The sequence below is a fragment of the Chanodichthys erythropterus genome, chromosome 16 (assembly GCF_024489055.1).
Source record: "Chanodichthys erythropterus isolate Z2021 chromosome 16, ASM2448905v1, whole genome shotgun sequence".
Taxonomy (NCBI): domain Eukaryota; kingdom Metazoa; phylum Chordata; class Actinopteri; order Cypriniformes; family Xenocyprididae; genus Chanodichthys; species Chanodichthys erythropterus.
In genome coordinates, this window is record NC_090236.1 from 2022118 (window position 1) to 2045491 (window position 23374).

The window sequence follows — 23374 nt, forward strand, 5'->3', positions numbered from 1 at the left end:
TGTGAAGCTAAACAATCTGTATTTTATAAATCGCTATATATATATGAAGTTGACTCGACTTCTGTAAAGCTTGTCATGTTTGAAGATTAGCTCCTTTATCAATGTTTACTGACAGAAAGGAGAATGGCATGGTTTGCATTCTGTTATTCATAAATCCAAAATGTTGCCACCATGCCTTGTTATCCATAAATCCAGCACTGTGTTTCTCATAAGCTGAGGTTGATCATCCCTGTACATGTGGCTTTGGTTGGTAATGTTGGTAACAGTGTCCCAACAAACTTCTTAAGTAGAACAGCTGATTTGATATTTAGTTTCTTCTGGTGTAGACAGGTGCAACATTTTTCTGATGCTTTGCTTAAATGATTAGGATTTTCAAGGTATGTTTTTTCCTACATATGGAAAGTTTTTTTGAAGGATTTTTTTTTTTTTTTTTGAAGAAAAACATTTATATTTCTTTCATTCCATATGATGACATTTGGGAAAGGAATATATACCAACAAACATATAGAAACATGTTTGGAAAAGCACAGTAAATACATATCTTCATACAATTTTAATGTTTTCATCACATGAGAACACAAAAAGGTCCAACAAAATCGGACCTCAGTTAATATTTTTATAGAACATTTTTTTTTTAAATTGACATGTCATAACTCATAATAAAATGTCCAGCTGCCACTTTTCAAGTGTGTAGTCAGCTCAAAACAAGAACATCCATGAAAGTATGGAGTGTTGCAAAAGTGCATGTCAATTTCATTTTATGTAAAACTGGTATATACTGTACATATTAGACACAGCATTGATACAGTAAGAGTAGGGCAATACACATCAGTCAGCCGTTGACATGCTCCTGACAGCATTTGTGTAGCCCATCCCAATGAGACAAATAGAGACAACAGAGAATAAATTTATCACCCTCTTTCTTATTGAAAGAAAAAATTCCAGATACATCCAGACTTTAGCAAGCAGTAAACATTAATAACATAAATATACTGTACAAGTCATAAGTCAACATGGATAGACAGCAGTTTCTCTAACTCGAAGTAATGGCCTCAGAATAAGAGAAGATCATTATGAATGGAATACTGCTGTTTATGTCTTGTTCTGATTTTGCATATATTCAACATATTATTCTTTATATTTTATGTCATTCAAAGGTTTGACCTTTGACCATGGTGTTCTGGTCACATGAGGTGTGTGTTATCAGACATAGGCAGGCTGGGCTAGTGATGAAGACTCTGTTTTTTCTGATATCATCTTGTTTATGAGCCCAAGTTATTCCTCATATTAGCTGAATCTGGTTGACAATTTGTTTCTTTTGTAGTGTTCAAACACATTTATTTTAATGATTAAATCAATGCTGCTCTTCACAAGGAAAAAGAAAGGCAAAACATGAAGGTTTACTTACAAATAGGTTGGTTGGATATTAAACACTGAAAATCAAACATCTACCCTTCTACCCTCTGTCTTCATTTTCTTTATAATTGTTTTGTTAGACTGACAAAAAGCTGAGTGCAACACAAAAACAAATATTGATATATTTATTGGGCCATGGTGGGGTCTTGATTCTATTCCAGGCAGTTCTGTTAGCTGCTGTGCAGACTCAGACTGTGGTTCTGAAAAAGAAAACACAATACAAGTTAGTAAACATTGTAACATTCTCAGTTTATCCTAAAACATTCTGCACTGTAACAGAAACTGCCTGTCACATGGTTTCTCCTGGTTTTTATTGTCAGTGCTATGTTCCTCCCGGCCACTAGGGGACACCAGTAGCAAACAGCTATTTTAAATAAAAGAGGAAACAGTAGAGTAAGAGGTCGATTCAGTTTGAATTACCACATGGGGTGCTTCTCAATATCCCTCCTCGTCTCCTCGCTCCTCCATCCTATGACCCGGAAAACAATCGAGCTCAGCCATCTTGAAGGACATCTCAATTCTCTAATTGCACCACGAGGAATGAGGAGTGAGGAGGCTTCCTGAGGAGTCATGAGCGAGGATACACAGGTGCATCCTTTGCGGAAGTCTTTCTCATTGAGAAACGTGACGCACGCATAAATTCTCCTCCCCCTTCTTATTTGTCACAATAATATAAATGTATGCTTTACTTTTACAGATTAAATAAACTTTATATCTCATATTTCAACTACGCATCTTGCTTTATTAATATTTATTATTTTTTTTTAAATAACCAAACTAACAACATGTGGGTAGATCCCTCGAGCGCAGCTGATGACGCTTTGAAGTGACGCTAAAGGGAGCGAGGATTTATCATTTCACTTGATTCAATTCCTCCGTCCTCTCGTCTTTTCCTTGCGTCCTTCCCTGGCATCCTGGAGGGGTGGAGCTAAGACGCGAGGAAAGGAAGCAAGGAAAGGAAATGAGGATGCACAAATAAGAATTGAGAAGCACCCATGGTATCTGCTGTTTTCACTACCAATCCTGGCTTGAGAAACTTTTGGTTTGCTGCTCAACTGTCAGTTTGTTGCTTTATATTTCATCTTTTGCTTTTGTGTTGTTTATTGTTTGGGTAAAGTTTACTTATTTGAATGTTTTGGATGCTATGTTTGTTTGGTTGGTAAAAAAGTTAATAAGTTACCTTTTGTAGAGGATTTTTGGTTACATGTGAACTTACGCTGCCTTTGAGGAGTGTTGAGTTTGGAACTTGCTTGGGTGCAGTTGTGCAACTGCCCTAGGATTATGTTCGAAGACCCCAGGCCTACAACAAGGACACAAACTACCTTTCATAATTTCTTCAATTCCTTCCATCTACAGATAAGACTCTTTGTTCTAATGACTGCTCACCTTACCAAACCAAATCATTCATCTACATCTTTGTTGGGCATTTCATGCTCATACACCTACACCATTACTTTGGACTTGGACTATTTTTTGGGTGATTATTTTAATGTTTTGGGAGTTTGTGTTATTGAAGATTTGTGTTTTGTAAATAATTCAATATATGTTGGAAAATATTTTTTGTTGATGTTTTTGTTTATTCATTCATTCATGCATGTATATCTGGACCCTGAACACAATATCCAGTTGGGTATATTGCAAGATTGATTTCCCCCTCATTCTTCTGTAGCAGGCCTAGTTTGAAATGGCTGGGACAGTTATAGCACAGATAAAAATGTGTTCACACTGGGTTTATATGAACATACATTTCAACAAATTGATTCTGCATGATTATGTTTTGATTTTTAAAAACACAACCTTGCTTTAAACTGCTCTAACCTTGACTGAAGACAGAACAAAGAGATACAACTGTTTTATTGTTTTTGTTTTTACTTTTGTTCAAACAATATTTAAATTAACAAATCTACAGTGATTTAACCAAAGTGCCTGACCTTGACCAGAGTATATTTCTCTGGCCTCTAGCAACCGTAATCAGCAGAACAGAGACAATGAGTCGGGAACACCTGAAGGCAATATCCTTCATCAAGAAAGAGAGCTTATGGAACAGCAAAAGCCTCAAGAGGTTCGCCCAACATCACTGGAATTAATTTTTTGATTCTCACAGAACAGCAAAATGTGGAGGCTCTTCTTTCCCTTCCAGTGTTACAGACAACTACGATGGGAAATGCTGACCAAGGTTGGACTGTCACTGGTTAGTGTGATCAAGTGTTTTTGAGCGATTCCATCCATATTCAGACAGACCACTTGGTGCAAAGCTGATTTATTTTATTTTTTTTCCCTGGTCGGCAAGGAGGTGGTCATTAACAAATTCCTTCACATGCTGCCCTGAGCCCAGCAGAAAGCAATAGTGATGAAGAATTCCTCAAACTTTGGATGGCTGTTTAAAGTAGTGGAGCTGGTGGAGGCAATGCACACCAGAGATGCTGAGAAGAGGATCCCAACCTTCCCAAATAAGACAATGTCAGAGAGGTGACAGCCGGAGGGCACCTTCCCATCGGAGCATCCGTTAATAGTGGGAATCCACAAGGACGCTAAGCTGCTCGTCTTCCCTAATACCATGCCTGGATGGTCATCATACACATCAAATCCCCAAATGCTCTGTCATGGGAAAACCATCTAAATTGACAGAGCATCAAGAGCACAGAGCACCATTTCAAACTTATTCCCTTAATGCAGTGGTTCTCAAATTTTTTTGGTCGTGCCCCCCTTTAAAATTTAAAAAAAAATGTGGCACCCCCAAGCTTGTGATTCCATCTGCTGAAGCGGTGCTTTTTTTATGGCAATCATAACTCCAGACAGTGACAATTCAAGAATCTGAAGAATTTGGTGTAAATCGCGTTCAGTGCCGCTTTTATAAAAGAGCGCCAACCGCTATTCACGCACATTCAAACTTTTTTTTTTTCTGCTGATCTCCTGCACCCCCCTGCAGTACCGTGCACCCCCCTTGGGGAGCATGCCCCACACTGTGAGAACCACTGCCTTAATGAATGCAATAAGTGCCCTAATATTTAATTGCATCCCCACTTACACCACCAAATACCCTGAAGCAGTTCCTCTGAGCAAAGCCAGTTTACGGAACATCACCAGAGAGGTGTTTGTTTTCTTTACCTGGTTAGGGATTCCTATAAGAAAGTAAAGAAGGAATCTAAGCCATCTGGTCAGCAAATTCTAAAAAAATGTTCTTAGAGATCCCCAGTCAGACTCGGGTGAGAGCACATCATGTATGCATGCTGACTGGGGTGGTTCTAAGACAGTGGCCCAACTGGGTTTGTGGACAGACTACTGAGGAAGTGAGCTGAATGCTGCAACTAAGGACCATCAAAGAGTCCCAAAAGCCTTTGCCCATCTTCATCATCATATTCTCAAATTCAACGCCTCCTCCTGGGTGTGTAATGGCTTACTAAATGAGGTAATCAGTGGTGCTGATTTATCATGGTCAAATACCAAACAGTCTGATCCATAAATATTGTAACCTTGATAACCTGTGCTAATTTTATCAATTTCATTAGGCTGCCTTGCTAATGTTTGTTAATTAAGCTAAGTATTAACCACAATTTCATTAGGCTACCTAGCAATCCTTAAGCACCATTACTTTCAGTACAGGCTACAAAGAACCACTACATCTATAGTCATTTAGAAGCAAATATCCAAAGTGATTTACAGAACATTCAGGGAATACAAATCCAATTTGTTATCTGCAATTTGTTATTTTAGCAATTTTTTTGATCAACTATGATGACTGTGACACAGTAGGGACATTCGGATCTGGCAAACTTGATAACACACTGGGAAAGGCTGAATATGTCAGCTTTGATATGTTGTGTGAGGACAGGGAAGGAGCTCTCAGGAATAGATTAAATCACCTCCCAGAGAGGTTGAGACTTGGAGTTGTTGAGCAGAATTTGTTCAGTGTGCAAAATGCTGCCATATATTCCTGTCTTGAACAACCTGCTCAATGAAGTCTACTGTGTCATTGGCTACAGGGTTTCTTTCTGTGACAAAAGAACTGTAGTTTTTGAACGCTTCACCACACTGTGAAGAATACACTTAGGGTGTACTCACACTAGGTGTTCTGAACCGTGCCCGAGCGTGTTTGACCCCCAAAGCCTGGTTCATTTGACAAGTGTGATCGCTCCGTTCCGTGCCCGGGCGAAGTTCGTTTAGCCGTCCCTGGCCCGCTTGGAAGCGGTGGGCCAGAGCACGATTCGGTTGGGCTTGAGCGCGGTTCGCATGCAGTGTGAGCGCTAACCATGCCGGAGCATGGAACGGCTACTATTTGTGTGTCTACTGTCATCATTAAGACGGCAAACATCTTTATTCCTACAGTACTTTGATAGTACACTTTTCAATTCATGTACTTAATCCAGGTGTATTTGGGTTTATAATGGCTCTGGTTCTCACCTTATTGATGAACAGGATTTGTAGTTTGCGAGTAGCCTAAAGCTGCAAAATTCCTCCATTAACGTCAAATGCCTTCATAGTTTGTAGTAATCCTCTAATACGTGCAAGTGCGCTCGGGCTCGGATCAAGGCAACCGTGCCTAGTGTGAGTACACCCTTAGGTTCTCTCTTACACATGAGCCTGTGAAATTGAAATCGCCAAATCGCTAGGTAGTTGGTGCCCTACGCAGTCTGCGTACTCCGTGCATACAGAGAAGTGGTACTGCGTTTGGCCTTTAAGGTGGATAGGCCACTGGGCCTCAGTGCCCCTTTCATCGCTTTCCTTAATATGTCAGATGGAAGGGAGCTGGGATAAATTTAAGTTACACAATGGACACTGGTATCACATCCTAAAATCAGTTTGAAAGTAAATTATGCTTTTTTTTTTTATACATTACATTAAACTGTCATAGTCATTGTGCTACACATTACATCCTGGAAATAATATATTTTTCTTCTTTTCAACTAGTTTTCTAATTCCTCCTTTATTACGCAATAAAAATGATCACAGCGCATAGATACTACTTCATCATTGCCTCAAATACTACAAAAGGATCACTGGACTAAAAAAAAAAAAACATTACCTTCCAAAGGATCCTATGAAAGTAGCTGTTTATTTTCAACTATGTGATTGTCCCAGTAGAGAATCATTTGTTTGTTCATTTCACAGTTTGCACCGTCTGCCTGTTTTTTTTGTTTTTTTTTTATTCTAATTTTTTTTTTATAAACACTGTTCCCACTGATCTCCAGTTCTATCTTGCATGTATCACACATTGCTTTTGTCATGTGTTTGTAATTTGGATCATTTGTAATTTCGCAAAACTTTCTTTAGCACACTATGGGTGCATTTCAAATGCATTTCATTCAAATGACTATTCGACAACAGAAATATTTATTTGATGCTTTAACCAGTTTTAACTTGTTAATTTTAAATGAGTCATGTGGTGACACAATTAATTTTTAAAGTACAAATATTCCAAATCTTAGTTGATACTAGCTCATGAAAGCTGCTTGCACAATTTACAAATTGAAAATGCATTTTCAGATGGGCTTCATTAAGAGTTTTTACAACTAGACCAAGATTCATTCTCCTCAATAATGCCATCAGTACAGTGATTCTGATGACTTTAAATGAAACATTTTCACAACAGTGTGCACAGCAGTACAATGCTGAAGCAAAGTATCTTTTAATTCGCATTAGTAAAATCACTTGTAAAAAGTTCACAGGAAGTTTACAGGAAGCAGAAGTGTGTCAGAGATCAAAAGTGTTTGTTTGGATTGTGCAGTTCCCAGTGGTGATGAGCAGAGAATAAGCACGCTCATGGGCTGCAGAGAGGGTTTGTCACCGTCTCAAGACGATATGTTTGCATACACACATCAGACCCAGCCAGAGGCAGGAACAAACACACCCGCAAACTCTCACAGGACTCTCACAGGAGTTTGTTGCTGTCTGTATCTGATCTACCTGCATCCATGTATGTCACTCATGGGTAATATCAGAGCTTTCATTACACTTTTGTGTACAAATATTTTAGAAACATCTGAGCAATCTTAAAGAAAATCACTGAGCTCAAAAGCTTTTTTTTTTTTTTTTTTTTCTTGTGCTTCACTGTGAACTGTAAGCTAGAACTGCAGAGTTGATGTCAAAAGTCTATGTGAGAGAAAAATATGGTTAGAAAACTGGGTTAGTTGTTTTGTCCGTTGTGAATGTTGATATAAAAAAATATTTAGGGAAACATTGATTTAGTTTTTTTTTTTGGTTTTTTTTGCTGCTGTCATGAATTATTTGGAATTATTTTATCTGGGAATTAAGTAAACAGTTTTGCCTTTGTATTTATGTGTAAATACCTGCATCTTATTCAACCACCTGCTAGGGGCTGATAAACAGAATTTAATTTATGTAATTATTTACATTTCTTAAATGTACCACCAACAGAACACAGACCATATTCAAAATTATACTTAACATTTCCTATTCAATCACAGCAGCTAATAATGTAATTCATAAAATATTGATGAAACTGTGGAGAAGAGAGTATATGCAAGTAAAGGGTCATATCATGAGATATACCTAATGTTATAAGCAAATATTTCCAATAAAACTGATTTAACCTTAACTCTGAACAGCAGAACCATTCAAATTGTTATAGTTGACCTTGAAACGTGCAACTCTGGAATATAAAGAGGCTCAGGACTTTAGTCCAAACTACTGGGAAAATTATAAGCACATTCATTACATCTGACAAATAAGTAACATTTATATTTGTATTTACTTGTATGCGTTATTGTGGGAATAAGCGTGTGGAAAAGGTGATGTTTGTTCCTATGATAGCTGATTAGGTTGAGATTTTTCCCACTGTGCTTTTGGCAGGTCAGTGGTGATGTAGGATTCCTTACTGAGTTCAAGGCCTAAGGAGGTTGGTAGGGGGCAGACTGTCTGACACAGCCCTTCAGCTTCAGCTCTACACAAATAAATAAAACATCACTGTATCCATCCGTCCTGATGACCTCTGACCTCTCTGACTGAGCTGAGACAACTGCAGTGTCAAGAGCTAAGAAAACTCAAGCCCACACCAAACTGCTGTTCAAAGAAAAGAAACTTCACTTTCTGAAGGACAGATAGAATAAGTACAATTCTGACAGCAAGTAAACCAACAAATAAACCCTTTTGTTTGAAATCATATTTATGTTTATGTAAGTTCTTGTAATGACTGAGACAAATCAGACACAATTATTTGTTAGTTAACCAATAGTTTCAAGCTCACTCTGGGGTCTGGCTTCCATCCCCCGAGAAGTTCTTAGTTGCAAGTTTTATTGCACCAAAGAATGTGGCTGCCGCATGGAGAGCAGAGAAGAGACACACAAAAACGTGCATCTTTCCTGCATTATCCACACATAACACAGACTCTCTTGCATTAATGTATAGACAGACTGTTCTATAAATGAACACGCACATTCCCAGGAAATGGTATCCATTATTACCGTTGCTGTATTACAATTATTGTATTCACGTATGTTTTATGATACATTTAAGGTAACTTCAATCATGCCATGTTTAGTATCTATGAGTTCGTATCGAAAAGATTTAAATGCTTGTGTATGCGGTATGTCCATACCTGTGCAACACATCAGTATTACAAGAATCTTTAATAGTTCTTATTCAAAAACTCAGCTTGTTAATCTTTCTTGGTCGTAAAAGCCCTGACAGGAGGTGTGTTGTTGCCCGGAAATACAACACCTTCTTTGGCTACATCAACTTTAAGAGGTTGGACTTTGACCAGAGGTTAAAAGCAAGAGAACAATGCCACTCCCTCTTTCCTTGCCTCTGGGACCACTGAACAGATGTCTATTGGCTGCAGGCCTTTTCAGGCCAAGGCCTGTAGGCCTAAAAACCAGCCATGTGCTCACAACAACTTCAGATGAAATCCTCAAGATCTCTCCTCAACCTGCAGATCCGACGCTGCTCAGCCTAAAGGCATCTTGCAAGTATCGTACATTTGAACACTAAACAGCGATTTAGTATTGATTTGTAATACCCTTGCTATTGCTGAAGAAACTGATGATTCCTTCCCAGATTGTCTTTGACTTTTTCCTATAGCTCTAGTAACAGTACCTCTTCCGGTTCAACTCTATCATTACTCATTCTGACCTACATATGTGTGTGACCTTTGTGTATGTTATGTTATGTGTTTGTTAGTTTAGTTATGTGTTTGTGAGTTAGTTAATAAAGACTGTGCACAATACCTGCTTGGTTCTGACTCCGTCTGCTAATAAATTGCCTCTCAAGTGATTTAGATCCTGACTACATGCTCTAAGTAGCACAGTACAATAAGAATGTTATTTTTCCATAACCTGGAAATGAAAATTTCTTAGAATTAATAAACAAGTAACACTGAGTGTTCACTGGACAACAGGTTAATTGATTGTAATATTAAGCTTAATGTAGCTATATCCAGTTAATCAGATGAACAGATTTACATATTCATAATTAATCATAATTAATAATCATATTGAGTTATGAATAATTATTAATATTTCCCCTTTTAGTTTATTCGCTACAGTTCTCCATAATCCAGAAACTCCCTCTTTTGATTCATCAGAAACCTGTTACAAGGTAGCAGTCTAGCTTAAGATGACCAGATTTCTGAATTTTTATTTTATGCCGACTTGGTAGGCACAGAGGGTAACACTTTATTTTACAGTGTCCTTGTTACTCACATTACATGTAGCGGATGTAATAACTATAAATGCTTAATTACAACTAACCCTAAACCTAATTTAATCCTAACCCTGTAGTAAACCTGCAGTTAATTTATATTTCTCAGTACTTTAATGTGTAATTACACCGTAACAAGAACACCTTAAAATAAAGTGTTACTGCATATCGTAATATTCATTTACAACATGTGTTTAATACAGGTTTAGGTTTGGTTGGATTTAGTATTAGTTGCTTGTGACAGCAACGCACACTTATAAAGACTGTAAAATCTGGTAAATAATAACGACGGGGCCTTTCTCATTCAATGCGTGACAACATTGAAATTGCACATGCATGAGATCATATAAAATGTATTATATTTATAACAAGCAATATCTGGCATATTTCCCAGGAGAGCTCCAGCAACTAAAAAAGGCACTGTCCCAGGAAAGGCTAGCTTCCTTATGTGTGGATAACTTGTCCCATTTATTTATCAATGAAATGTATCATTGTCTACCAAGAGACTGCTGTCTTCACTATAGCTTGTAGCTTGTTTATATTCCTCACAGCACTAAAGTTAAGAATCTTCTCAGAGAGCTCCACAGCAAAGACCAAACTCTCAGAAAATCTTTTTATTGCTATGAGGTCACACTAACCTCAGAGTCTAAACCTCACTAACATTGCGTAGGCCCTTTTTTGTGTTTAGATATTCATTAGCTAATAAAGTCATCAAAGTACAGTAGTTTGTCATAAATATTGGGGAAAAAAAGAGGTGGTATAAAGAGGAGACAGGTTAAAATTTAATAGGTGAAAATTAACTATGGAGATCTATGATATCTGGAAAATGCAGAGCAATTAGCAATTGATTAAACATCTACTAAAATATAATGAACTATTTGCAATTTTAATGTTGCTTTATTTATATACCCATTTAGTATTAGATTTACATCCATTTTGAATAAACTAAATAATTTAAGCTTGCTGGCAAAGACATATATTTATTGTATAATATTACATAATTACATGCCTGATTGCAATGGCCTTCCCTTTGTACAGCTTGAAAAACTTTCTCACTGTTACTTTGGTTTTGTTTGTTTTTGGTTCATGTGATCCTCATCAGTGCCTGTGAGTATTACTTTTCTCAGATCATCTCACCTGAAGCTCAGTTTGGAAGAAGAACTTCAGCGGGCACTGGGAGCAGTCGTAGATCTTGTCCTCCTGCCCATGTGCGGTGAAGATGTGCTGCTGCAGTTTACACGCCTGCACGAAGACTGCAACGGGACACAATACATGTATTAAGTGCAAATCTTTCCATAAACACTATGGGTTTGCATCTTAAAACCCTTTGCTGAAAGGGCTTATGCTTGATTTCTTGAAATTAGACAAATATACATTGGGCTTGTGCATATACATACATTACTATTTAAAAGCTTGGGGTCTGTAAGATTTTTTTAAATGTTATTGAAAATATTCTTACAATTTAAACTAACTGTTTTCTTTAAATATATAATAGCAGCAGCTATTTTCACTGAGGGCAAATACTGTTGTGTTGATAGCAGTATTGCACAGTGTATATAGTTGCAGATACTACTTGCACCTATATTCCCACTGCTAAATACCCTTTAGGCACTTCATTTCCATGTTTTGAATATTTTCTTACTTTTTTTTTTTTTTTCGAGCTGATATGTAATGGTAAAAGGGTGAAGAATGAGTTTGGAAAAAGGCAGATTTGAACTTTGGTTGGTTTGCGTCAAAAGCTAATGCCACCCACCTTACTCTCCATGGAATTTCTTTTATAATTTTGTCTGGCTCAATAAGACAATGGTGGGTGGAATGAAGGCTATTTGCACTTAGTGTAAACCAGTGGTCTCAGACTTGGTTCCTGGAGGCCACATCCCTGCATAGTTCAGCTCCAACCCTAATTAAACACACCTGATTCAGTTAATCAAGGTCTTCCGGATTACAAACTTCCGAGCAGGTGAACTGAAGCTAAACTCTGCAGCAGGGGACTCCTTTTCTCCCAATTTTTCTTTCTTTTTTTCTTCATAATATTATTTGGTTAAAATGAGAAAAAATACACGTGCTGTTTTCCTAGCTCCAATTTTACAGTTTGGCAGCATATGAAAGAAGTATTGTCACAACTAAGTGAATCAAGATGCTGGGAAACCCAAATGTTTCCAGTCTTTTGCATCATGGGAGAACCAATACCACCTGTGTACAACTCTTTTGAGTGGTCAAAACACTCTGCAAATGTAGCACAGCTTTGAATCTCCATCCAACTGGAAGTATCCATGATTTGGCAGGCTCTCTGTTTTGTCTCTTCCACTGGCTGTTTGAGGGGTTAATGGTCAATCTGGTGCTTTGAGTCATAGTGAACAGTGAGGAATAATGATGTGCTTTATTTAGAGCCACTGTAGGGACACACTGCAAAATAAACAAGCACCGGAACGGCAATCCCTTCTACATGCAAAAACACTGTCTCTATTAGTCAACAGTGCTAATTATATTGACAATATTAATATTCATGCAGACTCTTTATTTATGCGTAGCCTGATTTCAGTCACATATAATCTTTGAAATGGCACTTAAAACACATAGTGTGCCTGTGTGCCTTTAATTAAGCCATAGAGCTGCTGAATGAGAGTGTGTTTAAGTGTGTGTGTGTCTGTGTGTGTACGCGAGTATGCAGTTATTCTCACAGGAGTACTTCAAACATGCTGTTTGTTTTTAGAGACCCATATGTTTAAGGGTGGCTAGTCGTGTCTCTGAGGTAAAGAGTGAGTTCTGGTCTTCATTTGAATTTCTTACAAGGGATAAACAACTTTTGCCTTCATGCCACTGCACTGGATTTTGGATTTAGACCCAAATTAGCTTTATTAGGGTCAATGAGAACCTGTTTTTTTTCTAATTCAGTTTACACGAGTAAAATTATCTGTATGTGTATCTGTGGGTTTGATATCTTGAACACAAATGAGTGATAATAGAGAACAATTTATAGAGAAAAAGATGGACGTGATTTTTCAACCATGTGGATAAAAGTTACTTGCACAATGGTAGACTCCATTGTCGGCAACACTTTACAACAAGATTGGATTTGTTAATATTAGATAATGCATTAGTTAATATGATCTAACAAGCAGTGGTAGACAAAGGACACAAATCAAGTACTTGAGTAAAAGTACAGATACATTAATAAAATATTACTCCAGTAAAAGTATTAAGTACTCCTTTTCAATTTTACTTGAGTAAAAGTACAAAAATATTAGATTTTTAATGTACTAAAAGTAAAATATATTAAAAGTAAAAAGTACTGTAAACATTTCAGAGCGAGAGACGGGACACGTCCATGTTGAAGAATTATCTCCCATTAAATGTGCGTCATGACAACAGCTCAAAGCATTTCAACACAACCAGGGATAAAATCAGCTACCACTGGCGTACTTATAGTGAGAACATCTCCGTTGATTATTATGGAAGCGACGCTCGTGCTACGCGTTGAATGGAAGGCGAGTCTGTAATATCCACAGACAGAGGAGACATAAAGCTGTTTTATTTAAAGGTGCAATATGTATAATTTTCTGTCCGCTAGAGGGCGCTAGAGGCCTATTCAAAACAAAGGCGCAGCTTGAGCGTGGAATCTTGGGACATGTGGTCTTCACATCACAGCCATTGGAATATAATCAGGATAGGACTCGGGAAGAAATCATGTTCATGGATGCGATCATTAACGTTATTGTAGTATGAAGCAGAGCAGGACCGAGTGTTGTGGGAGCGCTGGAGCGATTGTTAATGAGAGACGAATGCAACACACGCCGCAAACAGCAGAACTTTTATTATGCCACAGTCGCCAGCACTGCTTCCACTTTTCCGGTCATGAGTATGAGGTAACGCAGCTCTGTTTATCATATTACATACATTTGAGTGTATTGAAAATTTGCGCTTCAAAATGCGCCACACATTCTCTATTGGAGACAGGTTGGGACTGCAGGCAGACCAGTCAAGTACCTGTATCCTCTTCCTCCGCAGCCAGGACTTTGTAATGTGTGCAGAATGTGGTTTTGCATTATCTTGTAAAAATATGCATGGACGTCCCTGGAAAAGATGTCTTCTTGGAGGCAGCATATTGTGCTCCAAAATCTCTATGTACTTTTCAGCATTAATGGTGCCATCACAGAAGTGCAAGTTACCTTTGCCAAGGGCACTGACACAACCCCATACCATGACAGACCCTGGCTTTTGGACTTGTTGCTGGTAACAGTCTGGATGATCCTTTTCTTATTCGGAGCACACGGCGTCCATTTCTCCCCAAAAATACCTGAAATACTGATTCAGCTGACCACAGTACACGTGTGATGGTCCATCCCAGATGCTGTTTCAAATCACATCATTATTTAACCAATTTACCTGATTACTAGCCCTAAATTGCTCCTGTCCCAACCTTTTTTGGAATGTGTTACAGGTCTGAATGACAGGAAAGGATGTATATTTACAAATGAAATTAAGTTGACCAGACAAAACATAAAATATTTTGTGTTCACATTGTCTGCAATGAAATACAAGTCAAAGTAAATTTAGAAATCACTACTTTCTTTTTTTATTTGTGTTTTCCATACTGTCCCAACTTTTTCTGATTTGGGATTGTATAAAAACAGCTGTTCCCTTGTCTATTAATATATTAAAGTGTCTTTGGTGTTAGGTTTCTACAAAATAAAACTGGAAACCAAGAGTAAGACGGGTATGACGCAATTGACAGGTAACTCCTCACACGTCCCGGAGCCATGGTTAAAATTGCAATTTTCTCATGATTTACAAATAGTAGGAAACATTTGGGATATTGTAAGTACTCAAGTGAACAAAATATATAACACTGGCCTAGTGGTTTTGGATATTTTATTGCAAAATTCTTACATATTGCACCTTTAACACAACAGATGTGAATATTGTCATCCGTTGAATAGACAGTTCCGTACTGATAACAGTTCCCTTCTGTTTTATAATGTTAAAAAACTTTTCATTAAATAAAATGATTTTATTAAGACTTTTTAATGTCCATTAATTCCTAAATTACCAATATATATAATTAAATAACCTGTATCAATTATATATATATATATATATATATATATATATATTATAACATTTGCTGCAAGGAAATAATAACCATTAATGAAGTAAAATTAGCCAAGCTTTGGGTTAAGGTGAGCATCCCAAACTGATGGGTTAAAATGTGTAACCCAACTTGCTGGGTTACTTTAACCCAGCATGTGTTCTGTTCAACATATAACCAGCGCTGGGTTGCCAAATGGGTTGTTTTTAAACCAAGCCATTTTTAGAGTGTATTTTACTTTTCAATTGTTATTATTTTGTATCATTTGTATTAAACATGATTTTCAGCCACATTCTTGACTGGAAAAAGAATTTACACAATAATTAACAATAACTACAAGTTATTTATTTATTTATTTATTTATTCATATTAATGGGCCTATATTCACAAAGCCAAGCAGCATTATTGTGTACACAATTGAGTGTAAAACTCCAATGTTTTGTTGTGTAAAGTGAGACAAAAGCTCATAAGTGGCACGCAGAGTGTTTGTTCTGCGCTCAGCTTCCTCCAGGGTAAATGGAGCTACTTTCAGCTGCGGGCTGCCTGACTTCACATAGCTGTCAAATGCGTCCCGTGAGAATGACACTTCTGACATCTCTACGCTGCCTCTGGATGGCTCCTCAACTCCTCTTTTACCTCCTTCCTCCTCTCCCCTCTCTCATCCTCCCTCGCTTTGCATTATCACGCAGTGTCTGTCCTTCCCCATCCTGCTTCCACTCTGTCTACAGTCCCGAAAAAAGAAAAAAAACTGTTCTATTAAAACTAGTCATGTTGAAATAATAAAATAAAAATGTATATAATTCAAGATTTTACACTAGTGAATTGAAATCATATTACTTACGATCATTATTTGTCCCTGCAGAGGCCAGACAGTACCAGTAGAATTGAGCCCGCCATATTGTACTGAGTGGTGAGCATAAATGTTTTAGCTAGGGACTGAGACTGTTTTCACACTAGATTTGATTGTTTCAACTGCACCCCCTGCCCCCGAAGGTCTGTCTTCGCATTATATTTCACTCTGAACCACAGTACGCTGGTGTTATCAACATGATTACCACTGAGATTACCAGCAGCAGATGTTTACCACTGTAGATTAATAACTACGCAGGAGGACATTTTCGTACAGAACGATACTTGCAGATAGATGTGAATACCGTTCTGTGCATGTTGAATTTTGCAAGAGATGCAAAGAATGTGGGCATCAGAAGCTTGAATCATACATCATCAATAGCGCAATTGAGGTTGGATTGCTTTCATACCAACAGCAAACCAAACTGAAGTCCACATAAACTGAACCCCAGGCCACTGTTGTCAAGCAGAGTCTGAGTTCAGACTTTTGCACAAATCAAACGATTCAAACTCTGATGTCAAACCTACTTAGGTCTGTGGCAAAAGGAAAACGACGCTATATCAGTGTTCATATGTTTGTGTGAAGCATGTGTTCATTTAAGTCTCATGTTTGTCGTGATTTCTGCAGTGCAGAAGCTGTCCTCAACAAGCTGCTTTCTTTTCTCTCTGACTCTCTCTTTCTCTTTCTCTCTCTGCTGCATGATCAATATGAGTGCGGAAAGAGATCTGGGACCTGTCTGTCAGGCGCTAACACAAAATAAAGCCAAAATGAAAAAAAAAAAAAAAAAAGCTAACAAAAACCCTGTAGATCAAGTCAATAAGAATGAGAGATCCAGAGAAGGGAGGAAGACAAATGAAGCATATTGTTGTGGTGGCAGTAGAAACATACATCAAGATGATGAGTGATTGTATAAGATGCAGCTTAAGGTTTTAAGTTAAATGCTTGATGTACCTCCCAGTCAGGGTTTTGATTTAATGCTGCTCAGACATATACACACACAAATATATATATATATATATATATATATATATATATATATATATATAAAAAATGTACCTGTGAAGCAGACAGGGCACTTGAACGTGCCACCCATCCCCTCAAAGCTGTGCTCGATGAGGTGACACTGCAGTTTTGCTGGAGAGTCGAAGGTTTGACTGCATAGTTTACATTCATGAATAAGACCTTCCTCTGGGAAAAGACAGAAAAACAGAAACACAACCTGTGTCACTGGAAATGTCCCATTATATGATTTATTTTAAGCATTCTTATAAAAATCTCATGTATTGAATCATGTTATTGTTTGCACAGAAACACATGGTCAAGAACATGAGACTGAAGCCTCATCAGATGCTAATTACTTAAATAGTCATGTGTGTCATCTTTAATTTTAGAAGAGTTCATGGCAATCTGATTTATAATTTACAAAGATTTGAAACAAAGACTTGCATGGGTATAGAAAGATTTGTAAAAGTAGAAAATATTTTTCTTAATTATATAATGTATGGTACATGTTAAGTTCTCAAATATTTTTCTCAATTGATTTGTTGACATACAAGAGCTCAAATAAATATATAAATAAACAAGTCAACTGCCACGAGTGGTTGCAATAATCATACAATGTTGGAGAGAAACAAACAGTCTTTAATAATAAATCTTACAGGGAACACGCAGGAGAAAGTCATGGCATATAAAACACAACCACGTTAAACATAGACAACACCGAAGAAAGAACTCTGAGAACTGAAGGCTTAAATACACAGGGAGTAATCAACAGAAACTGAAACAGGTGCGTAACATAATCAGTAAGCAAGGAAACTAACAAGGGAAACTTGTTAGGCCAAAACTTAGGGGCTGTTTACACAACACCGTTTTCAACTTAAAACAATGAACTTTTTTTTGCGTTTTGGCCATTCATTTACACGACAATGGTGTTTTGGGAGCCTGAAAATTCAAGCTTTTGAAAACAGCATAATACAGCGTTTTAGTCATTTTCACAGATCCGTGTGAATGAGGATATTATTTTTCAGAAAGGAATATGATAACTCCCTAATAGTTTTTTTGTAAGCTTTTGTATAGTAATTAAGTGTTACAACATCCTTCTAAAGGAATTACTAATTATTTGGATCAGTATTCTAAAGTGAAGATCAATTGTAGTAACCAACTAGTAATACTCATGTGTTACCAAATCCATTGCAAGGAATTATTATCCAAAACCTTACAAAAACTTCAAAAGCTTGCAATGACTTCAGTAATTACTACAGGGAGTTATCATCATTTTCATTTTAGAATACTGATCCAAATAATTATTAGCTCCTTCTGAAGGATTTGGTAATAATTGAGATTACTAGTGGGTTACAATGATCTTCACTTTAGAATTAATTATACATTATGCATAATTCATGTTAATTATGAACTTGTATGTAGTAGTTCTTAGTAGTCCTCTGGGAGGTATAAAAAATAGTACTGATTAGCTAATAGTGAACTACCACATTCGACTATACTATAAAAAAAATATATATATATATATGTAAAATATCCAGTAATTTTAACGGACATTTCCGTTAACCCTAAAACCCAACGAAATGAAGTTCAAAATTCAAAATACTGGTAAAACATCTGTAAAAAATAAATACTGAAAATTCTGTCAAATTAATACAGTACATTGTGCCCTATTTACGGATGTTTTTTAAAGTGTATTATTACTTACTAGTTGGTTAATTAGAGTTCCTTGTTAGTTAGCAGTTACTAGAGTGTTAATAATGTGTTACTCATTTGTTCCTGTGTAGTTATTAATTAATGACGGAATAGTATTCTAAAGTGCCATTATCTAGTTGATACAACTTACCCCCATCATGTGTTACAACCTACCCCGGTAGTGGGGTAGATTGTAACAAAGGCACATCATGTATCTGACATAAACCTATAAGAGCTATGATAATCTTGCAGAGGTTTGAATCGGTGCCTTTTGTAGAAAACAAATATGGGTAATTTGTATAAAAGTTTGAGCACTCTAGAACAAAATTTCAGAGAGTTACAGATACTGAAGCAAAAAGTGTTACAACCATACCCGTTCTCCCTACTGGTAATTTTCTGCCTGCTTTGTCTACACATTTTATCAATGTAATTACATTTTTTTTAAATCTACAAAACAAAGCATTTTTAAGCTGTGTTGAATGTGCACAAGTATTGTGTGTATATAGTGGAGTTGAGTTGATTTTATGAATGATATCAAAGCAGGACTGAACTTGAAGGTCTGTGTCGGCAGATGCGATTGTACGAGGGACTCCAGGGGCACACGCCACATGGGAGCAGCTGCAGCCCGCCAAATCCCCAGAGGAGTCGTTAGCACAGGTGGCCACAGATGACATTTAGCATAAAGTCAACTGTGTCAGGATCTTCAAACACCACTACAGCAGTCCAGACACAAGTACCAGTTCAGTGACAGCACATATAAAACTTAATTTTACATCTGTGTTAGCACTTTCACAATGTTAGGGTTTTCTGGTTGAATGGCAGGGCATTGCTATGTGATTGTTAAGTTGATCCCACCTCCAAGTCTTGACATCTGGGTCTCTAGATATCAGTGCAACTCTATTTGGCTTTTATTGCCCATTGTATAATTCGCCAGGCAAACAAAATGCAAGTCTGATCATTTAGAAAAGTCAGAACAAGAGGAACATCTATACATCCGGCGTGCTTCAGCTGCTCTTCTGCACAAATGAATATGATGGTTTGAGTATTCACAGTGATAACCAGTGGTTCTTACTAGCTAAACCACAGATAGGAAGAAGAACAACATTCACTACTGTTCAAATGTTTGGAATCAGTACGATGTTTTATGTCAATTCTTATGATTACACAGTCTGTATTTATTTATTTTTTTAATCTAAATTACTTGATCATGAATATCTGATCATTAAAATATCTGTAAACAAGCAAGCATACAAACACACAAATAAATAATATAACCCTTTTCTACTGATGTATATTTTAAAATGTAACATTTCCTTAAAGTCCATTTTAAGCAGAGCAAAGATTGCTGAACAAATTTTGAAATATTGAAATAAAAAGGTCTGTTACAATGCTTTGTGTCTGATCTGCAACGGATACATGCGAAGCTGCAGCTATACAGCGGCAGATACTGACCTGAGAACAGCTCACTGAGGGGAGTTGTGCATCTATTCATACATAATGAGCCAAATTAACAGTGATTAAAGCCCTGGGAATTGAACACTGACTCCTCCTCCTGTTCGTGTGTGTGTGATTTCCCTGATGAGTTCAGCAGCTCATGTGGGACTGCCGTATCTTTATTCATTTAGCGCTGAAAATAATGTAGCAGTAGGACATTATAGGGGAAATTTCAAATCAAATGTTTATGATTAATTCTTATCTGTAGATTCACAGATTGGCAAAACACACACAGACACATGCATAATCGCTGTAGCATTTCTGCATGTGACCTGCATGCAAGTTTGACATCTCATGTCTAATGAAGACAAAGGGAGAAAGTGATTTTTTTATATCCAGTGGTTTAAAGTCATTATTACGAAACAACAACAACAATAGCATAGATGTAGTGAGATAATTTGGCTGAGATAATCTCTGTACTTGCACTTAAGTCATAAATGAAGTACTATTGTGAGTGTTGCTCTCACAGTTTTCACAATTGATGTCCAAGATCAAAATGTCTAAGATGTCCAAGATCAAGTTTGATTACAAGTATTGGTGAGTTTACAGTATATGCCAAGATACAGTCAGAAAAATATGCTTTGCCAACATGCAGTGTTGTGCTTTTACAGTATTACAGAATTGTCTTGCGTTAGTGTGTAGGAAATCTAGAGCTGATTTATAGGGGTCATGGACTGCTTTTTTTCCTCTTCGGTCAAAAATGACCAAGATTTTTGAAAGTTTTGAAATTTAAAATCTTTATTGCTTCATCGAAACGGGATGACACTTGGTGACTTTTGTCGCATTAGTATTGTGAACACAAAAAAAATCATGGACATGATTTGGATATGTTAAAGGGTCTGGGGGGGAAATAGTCATACTTGGCTCCTTTGCGGTCAAAAATGACCAACATAGGATATACGAAAAAATACGAAAACTCAGAGAATCTTTTGGTGGTACAAACTACAAATCAGCCACTGTGCAGAAAAAAAAGTGCACAGCATTGAAGGGGTGAAAGTCTAAAATGTCAAGAGTGCAAAATAGACAATAAAAGGCAGAGCCAAAAGACTCAAAAGAAGAGGTTGAAATTAGATCAGACCCAGATTTAATAAGCTGCAATAAAACTACCTGTTCATTTTTGTAATATTTTTTATTGAATTTTGATGTTATGTGTAACAAAATGTCGTCCTCTATGTTCAGGTTTGACTCTAGTAAAATTAATGCAAAAACCGACACTTCAAATCAACATTACAAACAAACAAACAAACAAAAAAAGTCTAAACCTTGACAAAAAGTAGTCTTTGAGAATATCTAAGAATAAATCCAAATCCACAACTTAATAAATATAAGTATTTATGTCTAAAAACCACTACAAAATGTATAAGCCACTTTATATAGAACTATACTTTATAAGGAATCTAGTGGTTACACCATGGCATTACACAAGCTTTTATTTTTTTACTCCCACCAGATGGCACTAATCAACCTTCAAAAAACTGGATTGTAAATGTAAATATATATTAGGAAATAAAAGTGTTATTTTCAATGGCAAACATATAGCTAATAAAAGTTTTATAAATATTACATAGTATCATAAAATACCCTCAAAATAAATTTTAAAAAATAATAAATAAATATTACTGAACAAAATATATTACATTGATTTTCCTGAAAAACAAAAAAAGTTACATTTCAAGGCTTCTGTCATTTTTGACCGTGAAGGAGCCAAGTGTGACCCCTAAACAAAGAGGACCAGAGGGTTAATTATTATTTTAGAATGTTTCCTGAGGTGCACTTAAAATTAGCAGGATTTTTTAATATCAGAAACTGTCATTGTTTATAAATAAAAGCCCATTTCCAACCCTGATTTTTTGCCTTCTGATTTTAATGTCTCCTTTTAGACTACTCCCATTTCATAAATAGTTGCAGCACTGAGCCTAATAGCAGATCACACTCATGTCTGCTGTCTAACAAATGCTAAGCAGCGTAGACAGCGTCACTGATTATAACAGGAGTTTTGGCAAGAGTGCAGAACTCAGTCACTGATAAACTCATGCTGAACTGAAGTAATTGACAGTTCCAACCATTATAAAGAGAGCGATCTTTGATTGCTTTTTGTATGTAATGTAATTAAAACAAAGGGTTTTCATGCTACTACTGCAAGTAAAACAATGTGAAGCTGACTGTTTAGTCATTGGCTTGATTTACATAAACAATAAATGATTTTGTGATATAGAATGTCTGACTTAATGTTTATACTCACATATCTAAAATCACTGTGGCATTACTGTCTGGTGTATATCTTTCTGTATTAGTCTGTCTGAAATGCCTGCATTGAATTGCAACTGGTTTACAAAGCAATCCACAGTGAAATGAACCAAACAAACAAAGAATGCTCTCCTGAGACATTCAGAAAGATGAAAATAAACAGCCACTTTCCTAGCATTAGCAAACTTTGGAAGTTCTGAATGCTTTTACAGTGCAATGATCTCTTATGTGTCAAAAGATTAGGGAAAAGTTGATTTCTCAATCCCCTTTAAATGCAGTTCTCACTCCACAGTGTGAAAGTGGCCAATGTGACAGGTTCATGAAGATGCACTGCTTCATTTAAAATTCTTTTTGTCAGTGCTTTTGTGCCAAAAGTTTAGACTTCATTTGAACAAATCTTTATCCTTGTCATATAACATTATGCAGATATACCTAAAGTCAAGCATTAGCATAATTTCAGAGCACACACACAATTCATTTTAATACCTCTCAGTAACACCAAATAAGCATTTTACACGCTCTTTCCTGCCTCGTCTCACAGTGTCTCTCCGTCAGTTTGTCGGCCGCCCCATGAGCCGCTCACACCAGGAGAGAGGAAGTTCATTAGCTCAGCTAAATCAGAATTAGTCCCTTCATTCTGACGGCCTGAACTTCATTAGACGGCCCTTCACAATCCAGGAGGGAGACAAGATGAATCAACGCGGGACGATATCTTGCCTCACACAGCAGATTCACACTTCCTCCACACCGCCCTTTCTCTCTCTAGCTTCCTCTCTCTCAGTTAAGCCATTCTTACATTTTCATTGAGATCAAGAAGAAATTGCTGAAAAATGAGAAGCGAGACATTTGTACATAATTACAGAGTTAACAAGAGACAGACTCATGCTTGCAGAATTGACATCAGTCTTGTATCAAACATGGTCAATAAA

The 23374-nt window shown here is 36.9% G+C and overlaps 1 protein-coding gene across 10 annotated transcripts in view; it reads right to left on the reverse strand.

The window, feature by feature from the left end:
* Positions 1-546: 546 nt before the first annotated feature.
* The window catches only part of LOC137002657 (zinc finger protein 521), a 105172-nt gene continuing 82344 nt past the window's right edge, over positions 547-23374 (reverse strand). For 9 of the 10 annotated variants that reach the window (XM_067362450.1, XM_067362449.1, XM_067362448.1 and 6 more), the window contains 3 exons: positions 17067-17198; positions 11209-11324; positions 547-1616 (listed from right to left, as the gene is read on the reverse strand). In XM_067362450.1, the coding sequence (XP_067218551.1) occupies positions 1587-1616; positions 11209-11324; positions 17067-17198 (278 nt within the window). In that variant the 3' untranslated portion in view covers positions 547-1586. Of the gene's footprint in view, positions 1617-11208; positions 11325-15542; positions 15883-17066; positions 17199-23374 lie in introns of those variants that run through there. The other variant, XM_067362446.1, reaches the window with a different exon arrangement.